At 39.2% G+C, this 21,523-nt stretch overlaps 1 protein-coding gene across 2 annotated transcripts; it reads left to right on the top strand.

Annotated features, from left to right (window-relative positions):
* Positions 1-2,795: 2,795 nt before the first annotated feature.
* BNIP2 (BCL2 interacting protein 2) lies at positions 2,796-20,104 on the top strand. Of its 2 annotated transcripts, XM_075431446.1 has the most exons (13): positions 2,796-2,962; positions 4,649-4,718; positions 8,438-8,575; positions 9,089-9,219; positions 9,979-10,046; positions 11,144-11,311; positions 13,207-13,383; positions 14,045-14,147; positions 14,448-14,579; positions 15,171-15,257; positions 15,387-15,485; positions 16,962-16,997; positions 19,534-20,104. In XM_075431446.1, the coding sequence occupies exons 4-13, from the start codon at positions 9,170-9,172 to the stop codon at positions 19,580-19,582; spliced, it is 969 nt and encodes a 322-aa protein (XP_075287561.1). In that variant the 5' UTR covers positions 2,796-2,962; positions 4,649-4,718; positions 8,438-8,575; positions 9,089-9,169; the 3' UTR covers positions 19,583-20,104. The 2 variants fall into 2 exon arrangements, with proteins under 2 accessions (XP_075287561.1, XP_075287562.1); XM_075431447.1 differs by lacking the exon at positions 16,962-16,997.
* The last annotated feature ends 1,419 nt before the right edge of the window (positions 20,105-21,523 follow it).

Raw genomic sequence — 21,523 nt, 5'->3', positions numbered from 1 at the left:
GAATAATTAAAAGAATATATAATTGTACCCAGTTTTCCCCTCAAGCTCAACCAGCAAAGATATCTTCTGTTCATGTAACACGGTACTTCATGTTTTTTTCAGAACTTGTAAGAAGTGAGCTGAACCAAGTATCACTGAATTCATACTGCATGCAAGTATGACTAACAGCCTGACCATCTGAACACACAGAAACGCAAATTGAGAACTCAACAGTTTCATACAAAGGAAGTTGCAGATTTTTTGATTATGCATAAATAGTTTCCTGGTGTGATTCAGCCACACTTGATACTGCATTGTGACCACAATATGATAAAAATGATATTATTTTTCATAAGGGCATAATAGTTAGCAAATATGGTATTAATAACAATGTATTTAGTACCTTTCACTTGCAGATACAGATATTTTATTTAAACACTAATGAAGAACATCAATAATTTCCATGAAGAAGATAATCATTATATTCCTCCCCCTCCCCTCCCCAAATGCAGACAGGAAGGCTGTCATGGCTAGAAAGTTCACTCTTGCTTTCTCTCATACTGGTATGGCTGTCTGTACCCAACAAACTGTCATGTTTTCTAATGGGAAAAATTAATTTTAACACCCCTGAAAATCATACACACAGAGGATGAATAGATTCTCTTTTGTATGTAGGTAATAGCTATGTCTTTGAAATGGCAAAGTTCTGGGGTTTGGTTTGACTGCTGTGAAGGATGCACATTCTGTGTATTTTTGTACTTCTGTAGCTGAATTCCAAACAGAAGATCTTCACCTAGAAATGATTTAGACCTTGACTTACTTCAACAACACGGTATTTGTTCAGAGATGGAAAAAGGCAGAACGCCAGTGAGAAGTGCTAGGACATGTGAAGTGCACGCCTGCCTAAGAAGAACCAGTCCACTACAGCATCATGTGTCATATCTAACATAGCTCAGGGAGGTTTGGGAGAAAGTACACAGGGGCGTAGAAGGTCTGTGGTAAAGGCCACTTTCCAATCGATAATTTACCCCATGACATGCAAAGAGGATGCAGCCATGAAACTCATACAGTAGCGTGACAGCTGATCACAATAGAATGGCTTTAAAGAGGTGATGATGTACCTGACAGGAATATCAGAAGTGAGGCAAAATATTATGCCCTACCTACTTCCTGTCCACATATCTGAAAGCTACTACTCTATAATGTGTTGCTCTTCTCATTTTGTATCACAGGTGTCAAAGACAAATTATGTGCATGGACTACAAAAGCAGAGGTAAACTACAGCCCAGAGCCTTTGTCATCAAAAAAGGGCAAAATAAAGTTGGAAAAAACCAGTATTCATACTTTCTGTATAGGGAAAATGGCAAGGAGGAATTCTATACTAATATAGTCTCTACGTCCAACCCCACAGAGACAGACTCTCAAATGAATGTTTCAAAATTCCAGCATTTCTTGGTTGTTGCTTGAACCACATGAAAGATGGGTATTTTTAATCTTAGTTGTTGGTTTTGTTTTTTTTTAGATTGTAAAAATATACTAGAATATATTTTTCTAATAAGTAAAATGGGACAAGACCATGAAAAAGGGGAATGTTTTGTATTCTGTTGCTTTTGATGACTGTTTTCTATTTAAAGGTCAATTGTGAATTATGTCAGACTCAAAATTGTGTAACAGTTGATTTTTCCCATGTACAGGGCAAAATTCATGTGACAGCATTATTCCTTCAAGCCCGTTCTCTCTGGTAAAGCTTTCATGTGAGAAACTGCTTATATTTGCAGTTGTCTGATGTTTAAAAATAGAATTACTCAACAGTTCCTAGCAGTTTGCTCTGCCCTCTTGTCTGCTTGTTTTCTAGGTTACACTTGCACTCCTGACAGATTCCAGCTGTGTTGTGCCACCTCGTGTAAGACAGAGAAATTGTGCCTTCACTGGCCGTCATGGCACGAGTTCCGCACCGCTGTCTCACAGGCGGCATTTGTGCATTTTGATGACAGTTTTGAGTTGATCAGCAACTGAAGCACGTTTCGAAAAGCATTAAAGGTATTTAATATGACATTTAATTTTTCTGAACACATTAATTTGCTGGAAAACATTCAACCTTTTGACCTAGTAAGTCATGGTGGTCCTTTATTACTGCTCCGTTGAAAGACAAGGGAGATTATCTATTGGGTAATAAAATGATTCTCTACAGCATAATTTAATCTCATTTTCTACTTTAAACCTGAATAGAACAGTGACACTTTGCAAATTTAAGCTTACTGACAAAAGAAGGGGTGTTCAGGCATCAAACTCACAGGTTAGGTTTTAACCCCTGTTAACCAAGCAGCCCGTAAAAGGCAACTTCTCGTTTCGGCAATGCGATGTGCCCCTCCAGGAACCACAGACACCCTCGATCTTTAGAGCTCAGTCAGACCCAGCTCGTTCTGGAAGACCTCCAGCCGCTCACAGACACTCCGGATCGGCAGGCTGAGGTGCTACGGCAAGCACCTCACAAGCCGCCCGCGAAAGTCACATCACCAGATCTTTACTGCTAAAAGCTGGGTGCCACAGGCACACGACGCTCCAAAACAGGTACACGAGTCACAGTAAGTCTGGCGCGCAGCACGGAGCGGACAGAACAGCACCATCGCCTCAGGCACCGAGCGCACGTCCAGCGTCGCGTACGCCCCGCCGCCGCCGCCGCCACCCCTCACAGCGGCGCGAGCCGCGCCCCGCGCGAGCAGAGAGTGCGCACGCGCCAGCCGCGCAGGGGGCGGGCGGCAGCGGCTTTATTGTACGCATGTGCGTCAGTGCGCTAGCCCACCCACTGGGAGAGGGGCTGTCACGTGAGTCCGGCGGTGAATGCTCTTCCGGGTGAGCAGGGACAGGCAGTAGAGCGATACGTTTCCGCGGCGGCGCGGGCGAGGCCGTGGTCCGGCCTGGCCCGTTCCGTCCTCGCCCCGCCCGTCTCCCGCCGTGCCCTGTCCTCGAGGGAGCGATAACGGTGAGCCGGCAGCTCTTAGGCCGCGGGCCGTGCGGGCGCAGGGCGGGGCTGCGGCCCAGCCGCCGGCTGGTGCGCGAGGGCGGTGGGGCTCGGTCAGGAGACCCCGGGCGCTGGGTGCTCTGCCGCGGCGGCGCCTTGGGTGGGAGAGCCGCCGCCAGGCCGCGCGGTGCCGGGCCCAGCGGGCGCGGGGGGCCGGTGCTGCCCGAGCAGGGTCCGCCTTCGCGGCCGGGCGGCCCCGCGCGGAGCGGAGCGGGCTTGCGGTGCGGCCCCGCTCTGCCGAGCGCCCGGCTTCCTCCGCAGGGCGCGGTGTCGGGCAGCGGCGGGGGAAGAGCTTCGAGCACCTCGGTGCTGCGCCGCGGAGTCCCTGCCCGTGCCCGTGGCATGAACTGCAGCCGTGTGTTCACTGGCGAGGCTGGGGGCTGCTTTCAATTACGGAAACTATTTTTGTTTACCACTTTCTCTCGTGCGACTGGGTAATGAGCGGGATGTGCGAATGGAGTGATTTTTTCCGTGTTAAGTTTAGCAAATGCACAGTGTAAAGCTGTATTGCAGAAGTTAAGAATTGTTTTCTAGTTCCTGTTGATGTTCAGCTACTAGTGTAATACACTAAGCAGTAATTATTTGTAGTTAACTTGTGTGCATATTTAAATCTTACAAAGGAGTGTTGATTCTGTTTAGACAGGGTAGAAATTCTCTTTGGCTGTTGGCTGTCAAGTTAGTGTTTACCTTTAAATGAATCTCAGTGATTCAGAAATGCAGATTCTTCTGTTGCTCTGAATGTGGAGTTTCAAATAATATTCTTACAGATGAAAGCAAGAGTGTTTTCAAAAGTTTTCTCTTTTAGCTGACTGATTTCTCTGTGCTTTGATGCTGAGAGAAGGGAGTAAAAGGAGTAAAGGAATATATTTGGTTTTGATGACAGTCCTTGTATCACCTCATTATACAAGCTTGCAAGTGATAAAGGTTGCATGTCTGTCTTTAGATCTGCAAAATGTTTCCTGAGGTCATGGCTAGTGTGGTCACGCTCTGAAAGCCAATGGGGTTATAAAAGCATTTAGAAACTAGTGAACTGCACTATATGGATTTGTGTACCAGAAAATGTATTTCTTCCTTTCTGTTGGCTTGCTGGAAAATCAAATGTGAAAAATACTCTGAGGCACCTCTTTAATGCCTGGAATCTGGATTTCATTTAACTCAGTTGATATTTGTGTAGAAATGTTGAAGGTGAAATCTAGAAAAAAGTAGGCTAACCTTTTTTGTGAAGTTTACTTCAACTTTCTGAGACTGAAACAACGTGCTGTTCTTTGGCGATCAGGTGCGTAGTTCAGTAGTGTGCTCATCATTGCAATTGTCTTGCAAAATAAACTTTGTGTTTATTCTGCTTCAGATGCTGAGGTGATGATCAAGGACTGATGATAGGTCTTTTGTATTGGACTGGTAGACATGACTGTATAAATGCATAACTCCTATTTATTTGTATATTTCTCTGAGAACTCAAGGATGAAAACCTAAAAAATAATTTTTGCAGGAGGTCTTTAACATCATGAGTAAAATGATCTCATGCATTCGGTTGTCTTTTTTTAAGTATGTGGGACAGATTATAGTCTCTGTTTAGCTGTAAACTAATTTTTTTTTAAATGGCAACTTACAATAGGCTGCTTAACACTGTTGTGTTTGGTATTCCAGCACCTGCCAACTAAGCCAGCTTGGTGTTAAAGAGAGAACTCTGAAAATTGTATCTTCTTCCAGGAAAAAGGTGAGAACACTGATGTTTGACTCCTGATGCAGGCAGTAATAATCTTCAGATGCAAACTTAAGTAGGTTAAAGCTGCTGTTTTGGAAATAGAAATCCATTGATTAGATGTAGGGGAGAGTGGTGGGTTTTAGTGATGTGTTGGCTTGTGATATGTTTTTTTCTCTTTGTGATACCGTAACTTGCCTGTTGAGATACTCAAAAGTATAAGAGGCATAGTTTGAGCACCAAAGTCGAGTGGTTCCAATAAGAAGGCAGGACTGCATGGCCATCCTGCATCCAGAAACTTCAAGACATCAAAGAATATCTGACCTTTAGATAGCTCCCAATCTTCCAATTCCATTTCTTTAAGTAAAATGGGAAGTAATGAGCAATGGAGAGTAAAAATGACCAGGATTGCTATTTCCAGAAGCCACAACTTTAAGTTGGCCACGAAGAGTGCTAGGATCAGGTAGAAATGAATTGCGTTACTGCTATGTGACTAATAAATACTTGTGTCATTACAACATAATACATTTTTCTAGTTAAGCTTTTAGATCTTTGATTTACAGCTGAACTAAAAAGAGGCTTCGGTGTAGTAAAACCAGAAGATGTCAGCACTACCACAGCAGCTGCAGGAAGACTATCATAAGCTCTGCTTTAGTTTGTATAAGCAGAAATAGCAGATTTTTCTCCCCTGTTTTGTAAGCATTTATATTAGTGATGTAAAATTATTCAGTAGTTAACTTCAAAGTCAGCTCTTTTCTAACTTTCCCAGGAAGATTACCCTTACTCCTTAATTTCTCATTCTTCTAGTTGACAAATGATAGTGCTTTTATATGTGAGACTTCAAGTCGAAACATTCAAACCAACTACTTAGTCTGCATGTTAAGTAGGCTGCTGAAAACCTAAATTCAAGAATATCCGATGTTGAACTTGTAACTTGCCTTGTAAGTTGTTTTCAGTTGTACTATGTAGTATTTAGTGAGTGAGTGCTTTCAAATCTACCTTCGTGAGAAGTTCCTGGTGAGAATTTTGTAAGTAAGGTGACAAGTGTTTTGTAAAAGTGTCTTCAGCTTCGATTACAGCATGAGTAACTTTTAAACTCTGTCTGTCTTACTGTGTCAAGTTTATCACAATGTTGTGAAATACATGCAGGTCAGAATTGCTTTTCCATGAAAATGCTGTACTTTTGAAATTAATAGATGTTACTTGGTGTTTGGTGTTCTTCAAAAGTGTGGTGAGAGAACTGTTCAAGTCTTGGAGCAAAATCCTGCTTTGAATTGTATTGTAAGGGCAGGGCAGGCGAGATCTTGTATCCGCCAGCACAGCGATAGGGTTGGTTTGTGGTGGTGGGGTGGGGTTTTTTTTACTGTCAATTTTGTTCATTTCTTCATCTGTCCCTTAAGCATAAATGTTATCCAAAAGTGGGGTCTTTACCTGGTATGCAAGCTGATACACACAGGGTTGAGGTATTTCTTTTACTACAAGTTTGCGCAAAGTGGGGGCAAGGTGGTATTCCACAAAGCTAGCTCAAAATTCTGTCGAGCAAGTACAGTATTTATACAGTTTAGTTAGGCATCTTCTAAACTCCACCTAAAAGATGCTTAGTTATGCATGGCAGTTTCCTATTGGTCTGTATATCTTCTGCTTCAATTTAAAGTTGTAGTTCAATTTTAATGTACTGCACAGGCTCAAGGGAGGGAGGAGGGGGTTGTGACCCTTTTGGTCCTGAATTGAGTCGGTGCTCGCTATCTCCCCCTGCTGTCCTTGACTTTGACCCAGTTACTGTGAATTTTGCTGACTTCATTGGAGTAGCAATCTTCCAGTCGGACAGTTCTCCTTGTAACAGGATGTTTCCTTTACCAGTCTTTGAAGCTGCTTGTTTTGGGTTCCTTCTTTGAGGATAAGTGATTAACGAGGCCTGTAAGTTCTTCTATGATTAGCAAAGTGTGCAAGTTAGTTGAGCTTATACCCATAAATTTCAGACATCAGAAAGTCGTCAATTTAGATTTTCTTTTAGGTTTAGTGTTTGTTTGTTTACAGTAAACTGTGTATTTGCATCAGGTGATTCCTTCCATACTGATTGTAACCACTGTATTCTCTTGACTGCGTAGGGTACCTTGTGAAACTTTTCGTGCTTCATCTCAGTGTCCTGAGACAAATGCTTAAAGAACTATGCACATATTCACTGTTAATACTGATCAAAATATGATCTTATCTCCAAGCAAATATTTAAAACCAATTGTTGCAAATACTCAGCAGGTTAGTACCCAGGAGAAACTGTATGCTGAGAATGTAAGCATCGTAATGAAAGAGAGAGCATATTTAATGAGGAAAGCCATATGATTCAAGCAGCAAGAATCACAGAATCACAGAATAGTAGGGGTTGGAAGGGACCTCTGTGGGTCATCTAGTCCAACCCCCCTGCCGAAGCAGGGTCACCTCCAGCAGGCTGCACAGGATCTTGTCCAGGCGGGTCTTGAATATCTCCAGAGAAGGAGACTCCACAACCTCCCTGGGCAGCCTGTTCCAGTGCTCCGTCACCCTCAGAGGGAAGAAGTTCCTCCTCATGTTCAGACGGAACTTCCTGTGCCTCAGTTTGTGCCCACTGCCCCTTGTCCTGTCACTGGGCACCACTGAAAAGAGCTTGGCCCCATCCTCCTGACACCCACCCTGCAGATATTTGTAGGCATTTATAAGGTCCCCTCGCAGCCTTCTCTTCTTCAGGCTGAACAAGCCCAGTTCCCTCAACCTCTCCTCGTAGTGGAGATGCTCCAGTCCCCTCACCATCCTCGTAGCCCTCCGCTGGACTCTCTCCAGTAGCTCTTCATCTTTCTTGAACTGGGGAGCCCAGAACTGGACACAGCACTGCAGATGGGGCCTCACCAGGGCAGTGTAGAGGGGAAGGAGAACCTCCCTTGTCCTGCTGGCCACACTCTTCTTGATGCACCCCAGGATCCCATTGGCTTTCTTGGCAGCCAGGGCACACTGCTGGCTCATGGTTAACCTGTCGTCCACCAGGACACCCAGGTCCCTCTCCGCAGAGCTGCTCTCCAGCAGGTCCACCCCAAGCCTGGAAACTACTCCAAACAGTATATTAGTCAAAAAAAGACAAATAGAAAGAGGGAAAGCTGGGAGGACAATTGCTGGGGGCAACTTCTTGGAGATAGTGTGCACAGGTGCATACTGCCAGCAGCTGGGCAGTGCAGGGGCTGAATGATGCAAACAAGGAGAGTCTGACTTGTAAGAGGAAGTAGGTTGCTATCTTCTAGAAATCTTATTTCAGTTTCCTGAGTGAGGGAAGCAGCGAAATGTCAGTAAAATAAGCGTAAATTTTAGTCATTAATGTTTAACTTGTCTCTGGTACTGCAGTTTTACAAAAGAATCAGTCTTTTAAATATTTTTTTTTTTATTCATCAGCTTGTGTAGTGTAGCTTTAAGCATTGCAGGATGTTTTAAAATCAATCTGTGATTGTAATCAGGTCAGGAGAAATTGAGACTAGTTGTGAAAGGTGATCCTACAGAGCAGTAAGGGTTACTTGTGTCATTTTAGTGGCATAAAAAATAAATTGTCTCCAGCCTAATTGGCAGTATGATTGCATTCAAACTTTATACTTACTCGTGTTCTATGCTGGTTGCTTCTTTACGTTTAAAAATGTCTTTCAGTTTCCTGTTTTGATTAGTGTTGATTTTTCATAATAACTTCATTGATAAGTTTACCTGTCCCTGCCAATCCTCAGAGCCAACGCAGCCAAAAGCTTCAACTGGCTTGGACTTGTATGTCAGCAGAATGGTTTATTATGTTCCATTAGTTGGGATGTCTTGCTACTGGTGATGGGTGAGCCTGAAAAAACACAGCTTGACTTGCACATCATAGGGTGAGTTCTCTGAAAACACTTTCTGAAACAGTTGTCTTTAAAGTGTGTGGGGTTTTTTTTAATAACTGGATTGTATTTCAGATCTGACCATCTGGGTTTGTTTTTTTTTTTTTTTTTTCAAATTACACACTTACTGAATATCTCCGATAGCGTCTAGAGAGCTGTCAGGTTTCTTGCAGTTTAAAGTGAAATGGTGTAATTTTAAAAGGATAGATCAGGTTGTTCAGGGCCTTGATTTTAACAGAGAGGTTGATCCTGCTTGAGCAGGGTATTGGACTACATGAGATCCCTTCAGCCTGAGCTACTGTATGATAAACCATTCCATAAGCAGTTTTGTATGGAGAAATAAAAAATTGAAACAAACTATAAACTTCTCCCTGGATGTTGGGTTTTGGTGTGTGCTCCCCTTCCCTTCCTCCCCCTCATAATACCGCAACTTGGTGATGAGTGAAAGGATGTGTTGCAAGTATGGGAGTTACAATAGCATTGAACTAGTATCTACTGTTCCTGCAGCTCCTCTTTAGCCCACTGTCCTGAAGACAAGAAGTTCTGGCTAATCAGGAGTCTTTATTAGCATTTCAAGTTGGCTGGAGAATGGAAGGTGTTGAGTTTAAGGAAGAATGGCAAGATGAAGATTTTCCAAGGTTGTTAATTTTTTTTAATGTCATTCAAATCAAATGCATAACATCCAGAATAAGATACATCTTTATGTTCTTGGTGAACTAACACTCAAAAATAATCTTGAAGTGGTTTCCAGTAGTATAGTAGTCTTGAAAAGATTTTGTAGCATGTTTCTTTATTGAGGATCGCCTCATGTTCATGTGTCGGTTAATACAGTAATGCTGCTGTTGAAGTTTCTAGTGTTAACTAAAGTGAAAATTTGTGAGTTTGGCTTTGTTTTCTGTGGTAATCTTTTGCAACTACATTGTTTGCATATTATTATCAGTGTCTGAAAGCCCAAATATTTCATTAAGCATCATTTCTGAGCAAAATTTTTAACAGTTAAGACTGCTAGTGATGCTTGGGCCTGCAAAGAAACTAAAACAGCTGTTGTTAGAGGCATTCTGTAATAACAAGACTAAACTACTTCTGTAATGTATTTAATGTCATATTTTCTTAAGCAAGAGTATGACAGGTTTTCTTAAGGATGACACACACTAATAGTAATCAGTATTTTCGCATTTGTCACAACAACAGATGGTCACTTGATTACTGTAAAGGAATTTTCTGCTACTGTGGTGCTTTGTTTACTGAAAGCTTGGACTTAGACTATGAGTAAATTTAGTTCAGTACTATCCCATAGTGGTTTTTTAGCAGTGTGTAAGTCTAAATATTTGCCATTTAGCTGGTTATTTAAAAAAACAAAAAAAAGTTCTAACAATAGTTTCTACTCTGTGCACCAGGCCCCTGCCAGAGGATGATCCTGTTGAGGCAGAGGTATTGGCTGCAGCTGGAACAGAAAGTGAAGCAGGTAAGAGCTTTCAACTCCAGTCAAGCTGACTGCTTCCTGCTTAGATGGCTGTTTTGAAGCTCTGTTTTGTTTCAGGGTGTTTTTTGGGGATTGGGTTATATTTTTGAGTCAGGCTGGAGGAAACAGCATTCTAAGTGACATTTCTGTATGAAGGAAATTATAAACATCTTGTCTAGAGAGAAGAGGGTTTTGGAATAAAATATGAGACTCTTCATCTTCCATGTGAACAGAGTTATCCAGGTAATAATGGACATAAATGAATTATTGCGCTCACCTGTCTTAAAATCTTGGTTTGTTTTTAGGCTTCTATGTATCAGTTAGGGCCTGTCTTAATTTTGCTCCAAATTTTAGACCTTTGTGGCCTTTTAAGAATGTTGCCTCTCCAAATGGTCAGAGGGGGAATAATAGACGGGTGGGTTTTTTGCTTTTTAAAATTTTTTTGATCTTGTCTGTCTGATTTAGTTGTGGCTTTTCCAGAGCTGGATCAGTAATTTTATTTAATTCCCTGCTTTCAATTGCTCACAAAATCATGCAAGTATTTGCCTTGTGTCTCAAAGCATGCTGTATATTCATGTAGTAATTTCTTTAGTTTTCTGTCCTCACAGTTGTTTGTCAGCCTCCTTTTTTTGGAGCTTGTATATTATTTTTTATTTCATCAAAGGTGGTCATGATACCAATACCTAACAAAAAGAAAGGCTCAGGACATGTATCTGTTGCATTATTTTCAAGGCTTATTTAGTCTAATATCTGTAACAACTCATGGTACGCTTTGATATAGCTAGCATGGGTGATAGTTGCTTAGGTGGTGGCAGCACTTTAGGTTTTTCTTCTGCAGGGAGTATGGTGGTCTACCACTGTGATCATAGTGTGGATGCAATTGGTTAAACTTAACGGCCTTGAGGACTTGAGAACTTTGACCTCCCAGTGCTGTTCTTATCACCTTGTGTTTAATTCTTATTCCAAAGGTACATCGTTTAAACTATGGGCATGAACTTAGAATGCATTCTGAGAAAGCACTGTGCTCTTCTGCCTTGTTAATATGCTTGTCTAAACTTGTTTTATCTTTGAAAATAAATAACTTGCTTTTTAAAATGTAGAGGTTAATGGAACCAAAGTGAGGAGGAAACTGATGGCTCCAGATATCAGCTTAACTTTGGATCACAGCGAGGAATCTGTTTTGTCTGATGACTTGGATGAAAGTGGAGAGATTGATTTGGACAATTTAGATACTCCTTCAGAAAATAGCGATGAGTTTGAATGGGAAGGTAAGTATTTTGTTACTTTTGTCTGATGCCCTACAATATTTACATTTTCGTATGTGCAGGCCAACAGTTTTTCAGGTGGGAATGATGACTCAATACTACAAGAGGAAAAATAAAAGGGAGTGATTAGATTAGATTAGAAATTGGAAATAGGCACAATGAATTTTTCAAGAGCACACTGGACCTCAACTGATTAGTAAACAGGCAACATAACAGTAGCTGTAATACCAAATTCTGAGGTGACTGAGGTGAATGTCATTAAGCACCTGTAAGACTTGAAGTTATGGAAAATCCTCTCCATTGCAATATGTTTTAAAGAACCAACCTGGGGGAAAAAAAAATGAAAGATATTTTACATGTGTTATAGATCAACTTTAAATGGAGGTGAACCTTTGAAGTGGAGAATAGATTAGCTAGTGACAAATTGATGAATTGCAAGTCTTTGTGTTTAAGGAGGGCTGAGTGGTGTTTTTGAAAATATTGAGTAACACCTGATCTCATATCTTAGTGTGGTGAGAAATGGCAGAAGGTCAGTAGCCTTAGAGTTTGTGTGCTTTCTGGATTGACTGGAAGTGGTAGAAGAGCCTCTGTTTTGTGTCAGGGAATTCTGAAATTACTTGAAAGGAAGTTAAGTTAGCTATAGCCACAGTAGTAATGATCTTAATTTTAGAGAAATAAATAGACATTTCATCTTAAAGGCAAAACTGGAGATTATAACAAATTTTATTTGAGGTTAAGAAGTTCTGTGTAGGGGTTAAAGTAGAAATTTTAAACTTAAAGTTTAATTATGTTTTAAGGCCCTTTTGTGTAAGCCAAGAACTGTTGTGTTGGTCAAACAGTTGGAGTCTTTAACTTCTGTAAACTTCATGACTTAAGAATGTCTCTACGTAAACACGTAAATGCAATTATTTTTTTAGTTTGGAAATAATATTATTTTAATTCCTGAGTAAATAGGAAGCTCTCTTTTCACTGTTAAGTATGAAACACGACCTGTTCTTCATTCCAAGATGGCTTGTAAATGGAGAAAGAAACACCCTTTAGAATAGGAGGTTTTCTTAAAATACCTAAAAACATATTGCAGGTGAAGTTTTCAGAACAGACTGTGGGTTTACCTATGTGAAAGGATTTTCAACATTTTGGTGAAGAACAATTGGTATTTAGGATTAGTTTTGCAATTATATGCAGGAAATGTTCCAAATGTTTGTGCCTTGTTTTTAAAAGTGGCTGAAAAGGGTTTCTGTCTTTTCTTCCTTTAATGCTGCTGCCTTCATTTTCCTGGAAGGATAGTTTCAGTTAACAGCTTTGTCTTGGGAACAGACAACTAACTTGCAGTAGGTTTTTCTCGCTCTGGGTAAGGTCTATGCAATAAAGTCAAGAATCATAATTTAATTGGAGAAAATTGCTTTGCAGATTGGTGTCAGCATAAGTTTCATATATATCGATTGCACACGTGAATTAGATTTTATTTCTTAATAGATTTGCCTGCATGTCTGCTTGCAAGGTACTGTCAATGTTTTAAATCATGCTTTTATGTAAATCTGTGATCAAGCAACCTGTGTAATTGTCATTGGAGTTAACCACTTTGTCTATTTTGGTGACATTCGTCGAAGTCTGTGTTCTGAAAGTCTATAATGAAGTAGGCTTCCTACATGATTGTAAATTTGTTGTGTATTTTAACCTAGAAAACTGCAGTCAATGGATAACTGCCAACATATATATTGTGATAAAATATATATGACACCCATGAGATTCTGTTTTGTAATGACTGAAGGAACTAAGCTGATATGTCTGACTGGCTAGCGTACATGAAAATAGCAAAGTGGTTAACCTGTGTTGTAATTGATTGTCACTATACCTAATATTCATAATGGTTCTTGAACATGTTTTAACTTTGGCAGATGATCTTCCGAAACCAAAAACTACTGATGTAATTAGGAAAGGATCACTTACTGAGTACACTGTGGCAGAGGAGAAAGATGATGGTCGACGCTGGCGAATGTTCAGGATTGGAGAACAGGACCACAGGGTGGACATGAAGGCAATTGAACCATATAAAAAAGTTATCAGTCATGGTGGTAAGGATTAGTGATGTGCTGAGGAGCAGTTGAAAAGCTGAGAAGCTTTTAAGCAGAGTTGGGGTGGCACAGGAAGAGCTTTGGCATCAGTACTCACATGGTGATTCATTTGTTGCAGTATGGTTGGCATATGGTTAATTTAATTTTTTTCCCTATTAAAACATCCAAAACGTACACATGTTCAGATGAAGCTACTGACATGCACATATGTAAGATGATGGTACTTACCTGTTCTACAGTGTCAGTGCTACCAGTATAATTTTTTTGTTTTAATAGTGTGTGTTGAAAGCATTAGCTGTAGATCTACGAAGGCATGAATCAATTTAATGACTTTTCCGAAAAGTCTGTGGAGTTTAGGTTGGAGGAAAAGGTGACTGTATAAAATGTTCTTAAATATACTGAGGTTCTATACTGAGATGTTGATCGTAGGTACAGCATTTGATTTATGTCAACTTCAGCTACTTCTTTAGAAGTAGACAGACTTGAAAAAGAAATCTTGAGGTTTTCTGTAAGTGTAAGAATCTGTCCATATAGAATAGATGTTTGTAAATCTCTTTAAGGTAGATAATGAGAAGGCTTACTGAATGTGCTTAATGTTGTGTAAATGTAGTCAGTGTATAGTCACCTTTGTCACAACTGCTGCTTTTTTCTTTGTTTTTAGGTTATTATGGTGATGGGTTAAATGCCATTGTTGTGTTTGCCGTTTGCTTTATGCCCGAAAGCAGCCAGCCTAACTACAGATACCTAATGGACAATCTATTTAAGTAAGTTGTCATCTGCCTCCGAATACAGTCTTAATTTCACATTGTGAAACTTAGCATTTTAATGTAAGGGCAACTATTTCTCCCTCTTTCTTTAATAAAGCTTTTACTATTTCAGATGAGGGAAAGGTAGCAGATGGAAAAGCAACTACATCTGCTTCCAGGGGAAGGGAAGAAACAAGTAGACACTGCTCAACGCCGTTGCCAGCCCTGTATTTTTTTTAAATATATTTGAGCACTTCTAGGAATTACTGTAATATCCACAGATCTTCACTTTAAAGTTTTCTGTACTTGTCTCTGCAGGTATGTAATTGGCACTTTAGAGCTGTTAGTAGCAGAGAACTATATGATAGTATACCTGAATGGTGCAACAACACGGAGAAAAATGCCAAGTTTAGGCTGGCTTAGGAAGTGTTACCAGCAAATTGATAGAAGGTAAGAAGCTCTGTAGTGTTTTCTTAGAATATTCACATGGTCAGTGATACACAACTTTAGGAAAAACTGCTGTTTAGTGTGGTGTCTGGTACCTACTGGGTAAGGTTTAATTAAGCAAATTGTTTGGTGTATTGAAAACATGTTCTTAAGCTAGACAACGTGGAATAGTGCTACAGACATACCTGGTTTTTGTTGTTTTTTTTCTTTGTTGTGAAAATAGTAGTGTTAGAATAGTGAATACTGTTACCATGTAGAATATCCTTAAAACTTCATGTATTAATATGATGAGGTAGTAAGGTGAGGTCCTTTGTGAACCACTTCATTAGTTGTGTAAAAAGATTAAAAGAAACTTCCCTGTGGAACGTGATTTCCTTGCCGTTGTCGAACTGATACTACATCTTAATTTTTGACTATACAGTTGTGGTATTTTTATCTTCTGGCAGGTGGTAATTTCTAATTACGGGATTTCAGAATATTAGATTTATGTGACAGTTGTGCTTGCGAAAACATACTTTTTATATATTAGAAAGCCCCTTGTTGTCCTGCTGCCTTTTTGTTCTACTAATTATATCCACTGTTTGAATCCTTCAGGTTAAGGAAAAATCTGAAATCGTTAATCATAGTTCATCCTTCTTGGTTCATCAGAACACTTCTGGCCATCACAAAACCTTTTATTAGGTAATGTTCTGGAAACAATTTCTTTTTTTAATTCTTAACTGTTCACTTTAAACTTCAAAAATTCTTTTAATATTTACCTATTGAAATATTTTTAAGTTGTAACTGTACCCTGCGTTTGCTTTTCCACAGCTCAAAATTCAGCCAGAAAATTAGATATGTCTTTACCCTGGCAGAACTAGCTGAACTCATCCCCATGGAATACGTTGTCATCCCAGAGTGCATAAAACAGTATGTTTTACTATTCAAACATGTTCTACACCGATCATGTTTTAGAACTGGTATATATTGTATTCGATGATTGGTTTGAATGTAATACTTTGCATTTAATAAAACTTAACTCAGATCATTGCTATCTCTAGGAGCAGTATCCATGTTTGAGGACATTGCTAACTACTGTTTGGTACGCGGTAGCACGGATAGTCAAAATGTTAATGTATAGAGATTTTTACAGGTAGTGCCTTACACAATTACCAAGTTATGGTGTGTGAATTTACCTTCTAGAGACAAGGCCTCATTCCAGTTGTTCTACCACTTAGTAGACTAAACTGGCTTGTGAGTGAGAAATTCTGGGCGTGTTGATACTGAAATTATTTGTAGTATCTTCAGGTTTTATGCTAAAATGTGCAACAAGTCCAGTGGTGAAATATCACTTGGGTTGGTGTTTCATTTACAAGAAGAGCTGTGGTGGAAAAATGCTGAATCCCTATCCATAACTATTCTAAAACTACTTTAGTGAAGAGGTAAAGGCAGCATCAATGTCCTTGGCTTTCTCCTCTTCCTTCCCTCCAGGTATAAATATCCATTTCAATGTCAGCACAACTCTGCTTGCATACTTTTGTCAATAGCACTTGTGGGTGCAGTAATAGAGTAGAAACCATAAACTTGGATCTTAAGCCAGATCAAAATACCAACAATTCCGATGATAAATTCATCGGCCTATTGGAGGGTATAACTTACAAAAACCTGTAGAGTATGCATCACAATAATAGCTGGTCGCAGACTGGGAACTCTGTAAGGAAAGATGGCATAGTCTCCCTGTGTAGACAGAAGGGCACATCTGTGTTGGGCAAACCCACAAATCTCTCCCCCTCCCCTGCACATGGCTGGTTATTGCAGTAAACATTCAGCTTGTATCAGCTGCACAGTTTAACTGCATGTAGAATAGAAAAAACAGTTTTCTTGGGGCGGGGAGGAAAGACAGGACAGTGCTCAAGCAGCCTTGCGCTACCTTCAGAGTAATATTTATTTATTTTTTTTTTTACTGGGGCTTTTGAAGAATGTGTTGTGGATGTTCAGACTGTCATTCCATGTCTTGAAAGACTCTTTTCTGTATTGATGAACCTTTGCACTGTTCTTCAAAGGCTGAACTTGGATGGCTTATGGAATGAATTCTCGGACTTCTGTGGCGGATTATATCTGGCTTCAAACTGTCACAAATACAGACTTAAAATTTTAATGATGGATGTTAGTACTGAACAAGAAGTTGTATTGAATTCACATGTTATGTCATAGTAACTAAATCTTAATGCTTCTTCTTTAATGCTTATAAATGTTGGAGGTACAATATATTTTTTCTTAAGTGTATCAGTTTCAAAACTTGGTATGTTTCTACAAATTGCATTGACACTAATACTAGTTTGCACCTTCTGTTGAATTTGGCCTTCATGTGTTACATTTACTGAAATCAAACTTTTCCTCACCAAGGTATGAAGAAGAAAAGTTTAGAAAGAAACAGAAAAGGTATATTCATATTTTGATTAGGGTTGCATCTGGATAAGATGATTTGCACTGCAACTAACTCCCATTTTATTGGCTTGCATAAAGGAATAAGCATTTGTAAATACAAACATGCACTAGTGACTAAGTTTTTTATGCATAAAAGTAACTATACTGCCTGCAAGTACAGTATATCATCTAAAATAACTCACACTGGATGTTCAAACAGACATTTGTGAATAGCCTTTTTTACTACCTGAGATGCTCACTTCTAAGGGGATACATGGATTCTCAACTGAATCTTGAAGAGGCAGAAGTAGTGCTTCTGTGTGAATTCATTAAATCAAGTTTCACTGTTTCTAACAAGAAGTGACATCTGAAGGAAGATTTTTTTTTTTTAGGTATTAAGCTGTAGCTATGCATCAGCAGAGAAGCAACCGTGGAAGAATTTCGAGTATTGCATCCTGTATTTTTTATGTTTGGTATTCACTACCTTTTTAGTTATTAACTTGCACAGATAAAATTTAAATTAGTATTTTTAGTGCTGTTTCTATTTGCAATGCCTGTGTTCCTTGCTAATAAACATTGGATTATGATTTTTTGAATTTTCACTCTCCTGCTAACTATTCAAGCTATTCCAGCAGCTGATGAAACTTTTGAGTGGATATTTAATTTTTTTTTACTCTATCACTAACGGATGTTCTGAAAGGTTTTGCTACTAACTTTGCTATTTTTAAATTACTCTGTGTGCGTAACTGTTGAGGGAGGCTTATTGTCTAAATTAGGTAATTGATGTAGAGAAGAACATGGAGAGATGAAATTAAAAGGAAATTAAATTCCTCCTGCAAGCTAGCAGGTAAAGCTAGTGACAAGTGTCGAACATGCTTGAGGAATTATTCCAATTAAGTGACAGTCTTGTAGCATGTAACCTGAAGTGCTAAGCCTGCCAAATTTAACAAGTCCTTTAGTAGATATTGAACAACAGGTCTGCTTAATTCCATTCCCACATCGTGCATAATTTGGCTGAATGCTATTGCAAGGCCCGTTGTATTCCAGATGCAAACCTGAGATATTCAAAAAGTAATGGAAAAACTTCTAAAAGTCTCCAGTACGACAAGCCCTTCTTAGTGTCCCTGTTGATATTGCTTGCACTGCCATCACTTTTGTTAAAGGTAGTATGTTCCTAAGTGAAACTTGTGTGTAGAGGAGAGATCACGGGCACTATTGGATACTGAGACTTTAATCAGGTTGAAAGCAATTGTAGGCATTATTTATTACAATAGGGAGAAAGGAGATGTCGAAGTTTAGTTACTAAATTTGTTGAGGATGGCAGTAGGAATTGCTTGGCTGAGTGCGTGAGTCACTTTGGAAGCTAGAATATGATATACTTCTATGGATTTGTATTGTCAGCTGTATGTTTATGCATAGCTTGTTTGCATTAGCTTACCATATTTTCTTGCACTTTCTGTGACGAGCCCTGTAAGTCATGCTAGAGCATGCTTTCCTGAGGTAGTGTAGTGAGGACAGTGAGTTGCAGCTGCATACTGTGCAGGTGAACAGGTTTTCATCTAGGGTTGTCGCTTCTAGACAACACTGCTCCAGACCTATTGGATCCTTAAGTACTCGGTTGAGTTCTTACAGTGGGTTTGGGTGGGGGGGTGTGAAGAGCTGTCACTATTCTTACCATTTTGGAAAAACTGGCTGGTTATAGTTTGAGACACTGAACGAGTTGGTTAGACAATTAGGTTGTTAGAAGACAAGCTTGGCCTTGTCCTCTCTCACTTTGGAATTGCTGTTGGTTTTAAAATTAATTTACCTCCATGCACAACTTATTTTTCAGAGGATATAGTTAAGACTGTAGCTTGCTCTTAATTTAAAGAGGAAGAGTACATCTTTTGCAGGACTGTGAACTGTCCAGTAGTTACTGCAAAGCAACATGTGGTTTGCTAGTCCCAAGGCAGATATGGGGGGGGAGCCACAAACAAAAAACTCCCTAGTTTTAGCAACACAGTAGTGAATTTTCCTGGGTAATTACAAGAGTCTTGGAACTTAATAGAAAAAGTATTGCAGTGAAGGAGCCACTTATTTTTGTGGATTCAACTGGTGCTGTTACCTTCTTGTCTTAATTGCTATACCGTTAAAGGTAATTCTGTGCTTATTCTGCAGTGTATGAATTCATCAAAGTAGTAGTGCTTGAGGGTATTGTCATGTTACCTGTAAGCTTTTATTTTTGCTTGCATACTTTAACAAAAGCACAGAACCTGCTTTTTTCTTCTGTAGTCAAACTTCACTTGCACTTTTCGAATGCTTCCTCTTGAATGCTGTAGTTATTTAAATGGTTTCTTAACAATTTTAATTTCTATGGGGAGGTAGGAAAATACTTTTTTTAAAGTGTTTTGACAGCATTCAATAAAACTCTTAATATTTATTTAATAAAACTTTTTCCACGTAAAAGCTCTGTGTTTTTCTGTTAAGATTAATAGGTTTTGCTTAATATATGCTATCAAACTAAACAACTACTTAACAAAGTTTTAATTTTACTCCTTTCTTTGATAAGCAGAGTTGACCAAGAGCTGAATGGAAAACAAGAGCAGAGAAGTGAACAGTAAGTTTGGAGTCCAAACAAGATTGAAGAACATGCAGATGGAATTGTGCTATTTTTACTCCATTTATAATGCATTCTCTCTGTGTGTATATATTATATAACCTGTTGCAAAAGGTGCTTAATTTCTTTGGACTAGCACACAATGGACTGCTTACTGCAGCAATACTGCTGTATTGGTTTGTCTTGACTTTAATAGCTATGTTTATGTAATCATTTTATACTGCTAAATGTCAGAACCCTATGTTTCAGAGGATGTTCTTGCAGTTGTTTATCTAAATGATGCATGTTCTTCAGTAAAATATTTATATACCTAAATGTTAAAGGAAAGAGATAATATATATTTTTATGACTGAGCAATATATTGTGTGTACCTGCTGAAGGAATTCATTTGCAGGTAGGCAAGGCCATAAGTTACTTGTTATTGTATAAATCTGTTTTGCTGTAAGTGGTCAAATGCATTTCTTCGTTGTCACAGAAACCTTAATTTGTTTGGATATTAACAATTACAAAATGTACTGTTTCACAAGTGTGGAGATTCTTATTTTTGTTCACATACCTAATACAAGCAGTACTCATTTACTTTACCAGCGTGAGCTTGAGCTTTGGTGGTGTTCAGTCTGTTTTTCAGAATGCAGAACTGCATTTCTGTAAACTCCAATCTGTTGGCCAAAGGGTTTAAGCTTAAGCCACAATAGAAGCTGAACTGTTTGAATGACTAGTAAGATATTGGACCTTTCTCAGTTGAAGTTGTGATTTTAGATTCTGCTTAAGTAAATCAAGAATATTTCAGCTACCAGCAGAAAACGAGCTCATTGCAGGTCTTCCTGGGTGAATATCAGTTGTCGCTAGCAGGAACTCTGGTCATACTTGGTACAGCTTGGGAGTTACATAGATACTCTAGCCATAGTATCAATTATTTGCAGAGGTTTGGGGAGTCTTATGCTACCTGTGTTATCCTTTTAGATTATACATCCATTTCTAAAGCTCTTAGTGTGGCATACGATACCAGCACTACTTTCATTTTACAAAACAAAGTGATTTTAAGGTTGAGGGTTTTTTCTCCTCACAATGGCAGTAAACTCGTATCTGTAAGAGGTGTTCTTGGAGACATAACTAGTGTTGATAGGTTTGTCAGGGAAACAATAATGCACTGGTTGATATGTTGTAAAAGTTTGTAACATCTTTTGATTAATTACTGCTATTTCCCTGTAAGGACAGGTGCATGCAGATAAATCCATTCAGGAGTTAAGCAATATAATATTGTAGCAGATATATTAAATCCTCACTTTTTGTTTTTATTGTGATCACAATTTTGTCTTAGTGCCAAAAATACCAGTTCTCAATTATGTTAAAAGTTAGTGTTACAGTTCTCTCATTTAAAAAAAAAAAAAAAAAAAAAGGTTGCATTCAACTAGATTATTACCTGACACTGCGAAATAGCAGTTGAGATAATTTCATGGTCAAGACTTATTACCAATTACCGATTAAGCTGCTGTCTCTAATGATATATGTATAGACTGTGAGAGCATGTTCATGTCAGATGAGGGCAAATTGCCCGTGTCTCTGGGAATTGAAGACTGCAATTCAGAGACTTTGATTTCAAGATATAGGTACTTTTGTTATAGTAGCTTTGGTATCGCAGTTTCAAAGACATTAGTATGCAGGATGTTATCTTTCAACAGGCAATGCGAATTTCAAGTTGCCTTACACCCATTTCATCGGGTTTGTTGCTCTGAAAGGAGAACGCAAACGCGAACAGTTTCTTTGGGGCCGTCTTATCTCCTGGTTCAATTTCAATGTTTACCCAGATTAATGTAAAGTTCCAGTCAGTAAACTGGGCACTTAGAGTGTGTTAACTTCAGATACTCTCACAGTGCGGTGCGTATGGACATGCAAACCTGTAAATCTTCCTGATTTTTACTGATTCTTTGTGGGTCCTAAGCTA

Source organism: Opisthocomus hoazin, chromosome 10 (genome assembly GCF_030867145.1).
Source record: "Opisthocomus hoazin isolate bOpiHoa1 chromosome 10, bOpiHoa1.hap1, whole genome shotgun sequence".
NCBI classification, from domain to species: domain Eukaryota; kingdom Metazoa; phylum Chordata; class Aves; order Opisthocomiformes; family Opisthocomidae; genus Opisthocomus; species Opisthocomus hoazin.
This window is presented reverse-complemented; position numbering and strand designations above follow the sequence as displayed.